At 40.5% G+C, this 10,513-nt stretch overlaps 1 protein-coding gene across 1 annotated transcript in view; it reads right to left on the bottom strand.

The window, feature by feature from the left end:
* Positions 1 to 2,955: 2,955 nt before the first annotated feature.
* The window catches only part of FAF1 (Fas associated factor 1), a 178,650-nt gene continuing 171,092 nt past the window's right edge, over positions 2,956 to 10,513 (bottom strand). Inside the window, exon 19 of the mRNA XM_075424514.1 lies at positions 2,956 to 6,089. Coding sequence (XP_075280629.1) covers positions 6,006 to 6,089 — 84 coding nt within the window. The 3' untranslated portion in view covers positions 2,956 to 6,005. The remainder of the gene's footprint in view (positions 6,090 to 10,513) is intronic.

Below are 10,513 nucleotides of genomic sequence, written 5' to 3'. Positions count from 1 at the left end.
ACATTTTGGAAATGCTTGCTTTTCCCTACACAACCAAAGTCCTAATTAATGAGGGCAGATAAACCAGCCGAATAGACAAAATGAAAAATGTTTCTGCGTACACATTAGAGTAATTTTAAAACTGGTAAAATGGCTGAAACAGAATGGGAGGTTTCAAATGACAACAAATGAGGTATCTCAGTAAACTGAGAAAAGGCAAGATCGTGAATAGGATGCTGTAGTTACAAGCTATAAAATACCTATGAGTGACAGTAACCCATGCTAATGGGGACTGTGACAATAGGTTAAATAAAGCATAGAGGCAAATAAAACGGTAGAAAACACATTTTGAGGTAAATAAAAACATTTACGTTCAGGATTTTACTAAGAAAGAATAATAATACAAAAGAAAATCACCAGATTAGCATTTCTCTTTAAGAAAACTGCATCGAGGAAACTGATAAAGGGAAATGAAGTCACAGGTGAAAGGCTAAGACTGTAATCGAAACGATTTGAAGACACTGCCTTAGATCCTCAGCGTACACGTAGTTCTTGCTTAAAAAGACTCCGAAGGCCCACCAGAAGGAGTCGAGCCACGTGAGCCGGCACATGAGCCGACGCAACCGAAAGACACTCAGATGAGGAAAACAGAAAGGGACACAACTGTGAAAGTTAACTCTTGGAAGACGCAAAACCAAAACTAAACAATTGCAGAAGGTGTAAAAGATCATTAAAAATACCAGAAACAGGAAGCCTGCCAGAAAGATTAATGAAAGTAGGGCAATTGCAGCAAAAATTAAGCTGGTCATTTGCAGCAATTTAGTTTACTACAGTGGAAACATCTTTTCTTGAGAAAAAAGGAGTGTTACTCAGAGATCAATAGCTGCAAGCAGTAAGCAGCGGTTTTCGCAGTGAGAGAGGATACCAGCTCTGTCCCCGGGGGTCTGTGTGGGAACCCGTGCTACTCGAGGCACTCATACGTTATCTGGAGAAAGCTCTCCGAGGTGACAATACTGGTGGACGGTGCAATCTCACTCAGGGTGACTGGATCGAAAGCGAAGAGCAATGCGCTGTGGAAGACTGTCGCAACACACAGTTGGAAAAATAGTAAATGAAACTCACTGGTAGTAAGCACAAAACAATGATCATGTTAACCAGTAGTTTTGAGAGCACAGGAATGAACGAAGCCTACCTCTATAACCAGCAGCTGAGTGACACTGTAATTGAATTATAGTAAAGACTGAAGTCACTCTGCAGCCTTACTGCACATAAAAGAATCCACAGAGAGAAGCCCTGACTAAGAAACGAATTCTCTGGTACCTAATGAGACATTAAATCCCGTTGAAACTTTTTCCTGCAGGTCAGGTGCCCGGGCTGCTCTCTCGGGTCTGTAGCGACTAGTAAGAGATCTAGAGCGAGTCGTGCCCTCACTGCACACACCGTACCTCCTGCCTGGCTCCCTGTTTCTTGAATTCTGGGCTGCCATCTTTCACAAAAATTATGGAAATTTCAGATAGCAAAACTTGTTTCTTATCACTTGTTTAATGTGCTTGAAATTCAAAAGTGAATGTAAAATATAAGGGCAATAACAAGGAATTTGAAAAAATACTGAGAACCATGATCAAGATCATCCCACTTCAAAGAGTACTGCTGTCAGAAGGAGCAGCCCTGCCTTTCTCTCCTCCTCACCTTCGGTCACTCACCCCCTGCATGCTCCATCTTCTCCTGCTTGTTGTCAGCGCTGGTGTACGTACGGCCACCGGCGAGTTGGATCAGTCTGAGAACCGCTCCAGGAAAAAAATGGTTCATCTGTAACTAGGTGAGTTTGCCTAGTCCCAGTGCAAGGTGGGGGCAGAGGTGGCTCTGCTGGCAGTACTACAGATCTATACCAGATTAAGCGGAGTATAAAACTGCCGGGATCCTCACAAGTTTAGTGCTACATTTGGTATCGCTCCTTCTCTGTCACCTGTGAGGAAATGGTTCCAGGCAGTGAACAATGGCTCCTGCTGTGTACAATATAGAGCAGTTTCCACTTTCTTTCATGACTTGTCCAGAAAAAAAAGTCTACTGCTGTTGCCTTATTTTTCATACAATTACAATAAGAAAATTTAACCAGGGTGCAGAATCAATATTCATTCACTGCTCCTAGGGCATTTGTCTGCAAGGACCAACACCTGCAAGAACGGTCACTGGAGAGGGACTGGATAGCTCATCCAAGGCAAGCGTTCCATCTGCCAGCCCCAGGACAATGCTCCCGCTTGCACGGCTGCTCTCAGGGAGCTTAAAGAATTTGGTACTCTGGCAGTCAAACCGCTTTGACAGCAGAGCGCGAGTACACACATCAATAGTGGTGTTAAGGTGGTCTTCTGAAACGTCTGAGATATGGGCTTGTTCCTCCTCCGGTCCGCGTTACTCACAATGAGCTTCAGTGTACAGTAAAATTGAGTGAAAACTGCAGGGGAGACCCAGGATGAGGCCACCATCACTGTTTCAACATAAAAAAAAGAAGTATCCCGTGCTTTGTCCAGTGTTGGAAGAAAGGTCTGGGTGCTCACCTCGCTGCACGGCCTCAGTGCTGCGGCCCCGAGGCTCCCTGGGCTCGCGGGGAGGAGGAAGCCTTAGCCCCCGCCGTAAGGAACGCATGCACCAGGCACCTCCATCTCCAGCATCTCCTGCTGACTGCTCCAAGCAGTTCCTGCTTCTGCCTGGTAGTAACTCCTCACAGGTATTCTGGGGTTTTTTGCTCTCCTTTGTTTGGAGACATACTTACGCTTTTTTTGTCTCCGCTTGCTGTGCACCGCCATTTGAAGGCACCTGAATTTTTCTGTGCATTGTTTAGGGAGTCTGGACATGAGGCTTGGAGAAGGAAATGCTTCGGTCCTTCTGGGAATCTGGGTCACGGCAATGTCGGTTTTCCCCCACATACGGAAGAGTGAAATCATATAACTTCTTAGCAGAAATATTACTGTAATTGAAAATTTATTTTAAGTTTCTAATGTCACTGAGTAGGTACCATTTACGAAAGCCAAAGTCTGCTACATTAAAAAGGATAAACAAAACCCCAACATAGCTCCATTAGAAACACCCTCAGCACTCTCACTAAATTTAAGAGTGCATATGCAGAGAATGCACTTGTGTCCTGCTCATTCTCCAATCATGATTCCAAACACCAGTGTCAACAGGCAGGAAGTTTCCTCAAAGGCCAGAGCGCGCCCCACCTTCACTGCACTGCTCTGAAGGGCAGCAACGAAAGCCGACACATCGTACAGCATTCCATTCATTAACAGCAATTCCTTAAGACTTAGAACCAATGCATTAATCACGTTATTGATAATCCATTAATGTGAAGAACCTGAAGATAACAGGTGGAATCGAGGATATGCTCTGTGGCAACAGTGTTACAGGTTGAGGCTAATACTGAATTACAAAATCAGTCTGCAAGAGGATTAACCATGACAGCAGAGCATACGAAGCGAACGCCATGGTTGAGGAGGGCAGAAAACGATGGCATAGCATATTAATGTTTCTAGACAGGGATAGGTTTGCAGTGAGGGTGTAATTTGGAAAGGTGACTCTAGGTGGTTGCTTCTTGAAATCAGGCCCAAAGTATTTAAGGACCAGAATCATAAATGTTTTATTTAAGGAGCGATACACTTGTTTACGTTGTGGCAGAATGATCCCTATAGGCTGATCTCGATATCTTATGTCAGAGGGCAGCCACCGCTTGGAACACTTCCAGTTAATTACCACTAGAACATTTTGATAATGACAATGTATTCTGCAATACAAGGGAAAAATAATAAAAGAGTTTAGGAAAAAAAAAAAAAAGGCCAAGCCAACCCTGGGAGCACTGACTTCAACAAGTTCAACAAATATTCAAGCCACATTTAATAACTTTATGAAACTAGTATCAAAGTAAAGAATATATAGTCAAAATACAGAAATAAAGTTGAGTGAGAGAAAACAGCCTGATGAGATCAAACAAAAGTTAAACAGAACAGATTAATATAAACAAGTTAGCTAAAGGTCGCTTTGCTTTGTGTAGCCGTATTTCAGCAATTCCTTTCCTCAATAGCCAGCTTAGAAGGAAGAGCTAATCTGAAAAAAAGAGATATGCATCACTTTAAAATCCTGCTGAATGTGTTACTGTGATTGTTTGTAGAAACAGCATCACCCCAGTTTGCAACCTATGTTAATTTCTTATTTAACAAACAGTGGATTGTTTTTGGTAAGAAAACAAAAGTTCAGAATGAAGCGTCTGCGTTCAGCTTTCCATTACACATACATTTATCTTTCTATTGGCTATGAATTCTTTTATTTGTGAACTGCAAATGATTAGAATTTGCTTACACTTCCAAACCTTTGCTTGGCATAGATACTTCACTTCTATATGTGTCTGATGTAGCACTCACTAACTACAGAATTACAAAAGGTAGAATAAGGCTTTCCCCACTCAGAAATTTGCATTTTTGGTAAAGGTAGCAATATATCGGCTTCACTAACACCCCAATAATAGGCATATACTTAATTTTACATCACCATCCTTCCAAATAAAAAAGAAAGACTAAAAGATGTGTGCAATTGGTCTTTGCTTAGTATAAAATTTTCAAATCAGAACTCATCTTGCTATGATAAACACTATGAATTACATATAAACATATGTTGAAAACAACGTGTCAGGCTTCAAAATAAAAAAGCTTGATTAGCAGATGATGATTCAGTAGTGCTACTGTGCACGATCCTGTAAGCCCAGAGATTTAAAAAAAAAAAAAGCAAAAAAAAAAAAACCAACCAAACCAGTTTTGATGCAGGTTTGGCATAGAGTGTACGTTCTGGTCTTCGACTCCGTATGCTCATTCTATGGTTGAGAAATTTAAAGTACCAGATTTTTCCACATCAGATAGCAGGTAGTTGGTGCATACATTTCAGACAAGAGAACTAAGATTTCTTTAATTTGAGATGGGATCAGTAATCTATTGTTAAAACGTCCAAAGGGTGCAATAGTAAGGCAGATTTCTTATTACACCACCTCTTAAGATACTCATTGTTTGATGAAACAAACAAGGTGCTTTAAAACAGCAGAGTAATAGGATACAAACAAGTGCCGGAATGAAGGAAAACTGCTAAAATGGGAACTGCCCTTTCTTTCACAACGAGAAATAAAGAACTTTTGTATCTGGTATTTGAAAGGTTTTTAACAGCTGATACTCACTATCAGCTGATTCCTGAAGTGTTGGCAAGATACCAGGCTTCTGGTACTGGCCATTTCTAATGTTATTTAAATATTCACATCATGCAATAAGCAGTTTCACGCACTGCAATGTAATGGAAAATACTTCCTAAACTGAATCAGAACTGAGACCCAAAGCAGAACCAGTAAATAAATATCTCGCATATATGTCAAACTATATTCTTCAAACAAAACCTTACATCTTAATCAAAGAAGTCAGAAAGTACTAACAAAAATTATATGCCTTCTACGATAATACTGTTACATTTCCATGGCTGAGAATGTCCCGTTAATTTTTTTTCTGCCTTTTTAAATTAGTTGACAAAGTAGAAATTCAAACACAGAAATAAAATGCATATATATGAGAGCACTGGCTCAGCGAGATATCAAATATACAGCATTCTAGTGTCAAAAGTACAGGCAGAAATGTCCAAGATTTCTTGGTGAAAAAGGGGCATCTGAGGAGTAAAAATTCTACTTAACAATCACTCACATTTTAACAGTGCATTAATTATAACAAAAGCTGGATGATAAGTGAGCAACAGAGTCATAATGTTCAGTGTTCATAGCAGAATTTTATCCTCTGCTCATGTAAATGAGGTTGGAAACATATACTCATGTATGTGAGACTTTAAGTAGCTATGTTATTTCAATTTTTCAAGATTCCTGCAAGAGGCAAAGTTGTGACGCTGAACTGAGTTGGATGACAGTACAAGGTGGCGTTGACAGAAGTCTTCCTTTCGATGCTGTGCCTCTGGCTTGTCAAAGGATGATCAGTCCTACCATCTTGTTCAATCTATTCTTTCGCCTCCAGGAAAAGGGTTTCTTGAGGATACAGTTTTACCTCCAGTAATGATTTATTTGGATCCAGCTGGGTCACCTGTAAAGACATGAACAAGAAGATACGTGTAAGTAGACTTTTTTGAACTGTTTATCTTCCCAGGGCAGATTTTCACTGGGGAGATTTTCGAGTCCCTCGGTCAGTGATAACTGAAATTGTGAGTATGAATTCCCAGGACGCGGATTAAGAAATATATATTGTATTTTCTGTGTTGTTGTTATTATTTTGTAACAGAATCCACGTTAATTCCAAGAAGGTCTGTTTTTCACCAGAAAATATCTCCAGAAAAGTATCTGGTTTTGTCGAAGTTTTTTGGAAAGCTTACTGGAACACAGGAGTTAAAATTAAAAATACAAGTGCAGTCCCAAAGAAGTATCCTAAAATTTCAGTCAAACTGACAGTGCAAGCAGCATAGTGCCAATCCGACATGATCTCCCCATCAAGAGGGGAAACTTACTCTGCCTTTATTTTCCTACTCCCTTTCTTGCTCCAAGTCACATGGCAAAGCATCTAACTTTCACTCACTTTGATGCATATCAGCCACCTCAGCGAACCTCAGCTGGGAGAAACCTGTCCACTTTTATTTGTTTGGTTATTTTTCTGTCATGCTGGTGGGTTTAACTGGTGAACACGTAAGTCCAGTCAACACCAAATCCAGTGCAAGGTGAGCAGCAAAAGCACTATGCAGTAAGCAGAAGGGAGGAGGCACGGCCCTCCTTTCATTGGGAGTGAGATGCGAAATCAGCTCGGCGTATGGTGAAACTGTATCTCAACCCAACTACTGAAGCGTATATTTAATGCATGTGTATATATATATATATGTATTGTAAGTGCTATGTGTCTCTAGATCATTTGTGTAGACACTTAGGCGTGTACATTTGTAGTATAGGATTGCTCCCTGGAATCCTGACTCCTCGCTGGGTTTGTAAAGGTATTTAGGCAATCAGTTGTGCAGGTGGGCATACAGGAGAATTCCAGTGAGAGTTAAATGCCATGCAATTTGGAAAATTATGATACAGGCACTATCTGCACCATTATTGCCAAAATTCTTCAGCAGCTGGATCTTAGCACCAAACCCTGCAAACTGCTCAACATCCCGACTATCCCAGTACCAACTTTCACTGCAGCCACATAACCGATTCCCAGGTTATCGTCAGCAAGAAACTCAAGGATTCTATTTACAAGCTAGACTGCTACCTATAGGATAAATCTCTTCTGTGAAAACAAAATTTAATTCTAAATATTGCATAATATAATTATTTATATGACAAAATAATAAATACAAGGATCGCGGTGTCCTTCAGATATTCGGGTTTACATGCCAATGCTGTCACACCCTTCAGAAGATGACTGCAAAGCTTAACACAGAAAGCTGAACATTATTTCTCTTAATCTTACCATTTTCTGAAATATTTAATTTCCATTTCAAAACTTGTTTTCTCTGCTAATTCTGTTTTAATTTATTTTGCTGAGTGAGCTCGCTAGTCACCAGAAGTTTGCTTGTGAACAACAGATTATTAGTCTTATGCTATAGGTATAAATGCAAATGCATTCCAAAAAACATTCTTTTCCAAAGTTAAATTTGTTTTATCTATGATCATATCATGCCACTGCTTTTGAAAAATTATTTTTCAAAAACATTAAGTGTTGAGCACATCAAATACTATGAATTAATAAAAAATGCTAGATGTATTTTTTCTTAAAAGCATAATTTACTAATCCTGTTACCAATTAACAAACCCAGAATTGCTCCTCTTTCTCCCCCCTCCCCCCCATCAGGCAAACTTAAGATATATTTGTATTTCCATTGTTTTATTGGATAATTACAGAAAATTCATTCTTTAAACAAATATTAAAAGCCTATCACTTCCTAAGTCATTGCAATCAATGTAATTTCACCCCTCTGACTGCAACAGAATTAAAAAAAAAAACAAACCACATAATTAACTCCCCCCCCCCAAACAGATGAACTATTTTGATTCTCAAAGCAGGAACGTATTTTCTTAAACTTCATGTACCATGGTGAGCTATTGCTAAATGTCTGAAGAGAAAAATAATCTATAAAAACCAGACTCAATTTTAGATTCCTATTATCTACAGTCCAATTATGCATTCCTGCACAGATGCTGCTTAAATTATTGAAAGGTTATTATCTTCGAAAGCAAACCTGTTATGTAAAAAACAGCCAAAGTAGTGCATTTAAGTTTGTGATTACAGAAGTATGCTAATTAAGTATCTTGTTGCATTTTTTAATGTCTTGGTATTCTGCTACAGTCCATTGCACACAGGCACAGAAAGCAAGGTAAGCAGGGGGCTCTGCAATTCACGGCACGCGAGGTATTGTGCACCTGAGAGAAGCAATTTGCCTTCTTTTCGGTTCAATCCAGTATCTAATTAGACCTCTCTGTTTTCAAATCCTGCAACCCCTGTTTGCAAGAAAAGCTAGGAAAGACAGAACAAGTCTCCTCTACATTTGGGGGGGGGGTGTGTGTGGAATCTGAAAAGCAAGCCTAGGCAATGAACACAATCTTCCAGACTGTAAGCATATGGAAACCTATTCTTCACCAGAGCGTAACTCAAGACAGGTATCTTAGTCTAAACTCAAAGGTTTGCAAACTTCAGGTACCTTAAATAGTAACAGTGCCTGATGTCCCCTCCTCACTGTCATCATACTCACAAGGCCAGCTAAAAGCACGGTGGAGTACCTGCAGCAAAAGCGCTGTGCAGCTTTTCGCCATAATTTCAGTGTGCCGCTTAATTCACTGAGGGACAGCAGAGTTTGCAAATGTTTACACCATTACCCAATTAACTAACAATATGGCTCCTGCATCTGTCAACAAACAAAGCTGTTGTTGCTTTGTTTTAGCTCCTTGGCATTTTCTGTTCATATGGGTCGCCATTGTACTTAATTATCACACCATAACCCTTCTGCAGCTTCTACTTTGTTATTTGTGGTTTGTAAATATATTGTTTACTACAAAGAATAGAAGCCTTATTAGTGAACACATCTCCTACCAAAAGAAATGGTATCTCTTGTAAATATATGTCTTAAGATGCTTTGTAACTGACAGTATTTTAAAACAGAATTAGAAACTGAAGCTTGATATATAATGAAGATCAAAGGACCCTGGAAGAGCTGTAGCCCGCAAAGGTGTGTCCAATGTAGTGTTTTAATGAATTTTAGTCACTTAAATAAATGTACGTGTATTATTTTATAATGCAAAATATTAAAATAGTTTCATATTTAAATCTGTGTACCTTTTTTCATTACCATTAGGATAAATTCTGGAGTCCACTTCAGTGCTGACAGTCCTTTGCTCTGATGTCACTGCATGGCACTCTTGTTCAAAACGGCCCTGCACGTTATGTAAGTTACATTGTCCCACACCCCTACACCTTCATTATTATAAAGATTTTTTAATATATATTGTTGGCAGTTACACAGGAAGTCATTTAAGCATGTGTTTATATACTGAATCTGATTTATCCTGTTGACCTCAGTGAGGTTGGATTTCACCCATGTGGTGAAATCAATGCTTTCTTGATTAAGGTTGCAAAATTCACCACATTAAGCATTCAGCATTTGTTAAAGGCCTACACAAATGCTAAAAGCATAGTGTTTCTCTATATTTGCAAGTCCTACAATATCTGACTTTCTACCAGTCGCATGCATTCTAAGAGTCCACTCACACGTTACACGGTGATGAGTGCTGATGAGGCAAACGTCTTTTAAAAAGATACTTTACGACTTTGCTAAGGTAAGTATATTATAAAGAAACGTACACTAAAACTCCTTAAAAAGAGACTCTAAGCTGTTCCAAATGTACATTTACAGGCTTGGGGCGGACCTGCTGGAGAGCGGCTCTGTGGAGAGGGACCTGGGTGTGCTGGTGGACGACAAGCTGACCATGAGCCAGCAGTGTGCCCTGGCTGCCAAGAAGGCCAATGGGATCCTGGGGTGCATTAAGAATAGTCTGGCCAGTAGGTCGAGGGAGGTTCTCCTTCCCCTCTACTCTGCCCTAGTGAGGCCCCATCTGGAGCACTCTGTGCAGTTCTGGGCTCCCCAGTTCAAGACAGATGAGGAACTACTGGAGAAAGTCCAGCGGAGGGCTACGAGGATGGTGAGGGGACTGGAGCATCTGTCCTATGAGGAGAGGCTGAGGGAGCTGGGCTTGTTCAGCCTGAAGAAGAGAAGGCTGAGAGGGGACCTTATAAATATCTCAAGGGTGGGTGTCAGGAGGATGGGGCCAAACTCTTTTCGGTGGTGCCCAGCGACAGGACAAGGGGCAACAGGCACAAACTGAAGCAGAGGAATTTCCATCTGAACATGAGGAAGAACTTCTTCACTCTGAGGGTGACGGAGCCCTGGAACAGGCTGCCCAGAGGGGCTGCGGAGTCTCCTTCTCTGGAGATATTCAAGACCCACCTGGATTCGGTGCTGTGCAGCCGGCTCTAGGTGACCC

This window comes from Opisthocomus hoazin, chromosome 6, assembly GCF_030867145.1.
Source record: "Opisthocomus hoazin isolate bOpiHoa1 chromosome 6, bOpiHoa1.hap1, whole genome shotgun sequence".
Taxonomy (NCBI): domain Eukaryota; kingdom Metazoa; phylum Chordata; class Aves; order Opisthocomiformes; family Opisthocomidae; genus Opisthocomus; species Opisthocomus hoazin.
Note: the sequence above shows the minus strand (reverse complement) of the source record. Positions and strands in the feature narration are given on the sequence as shown.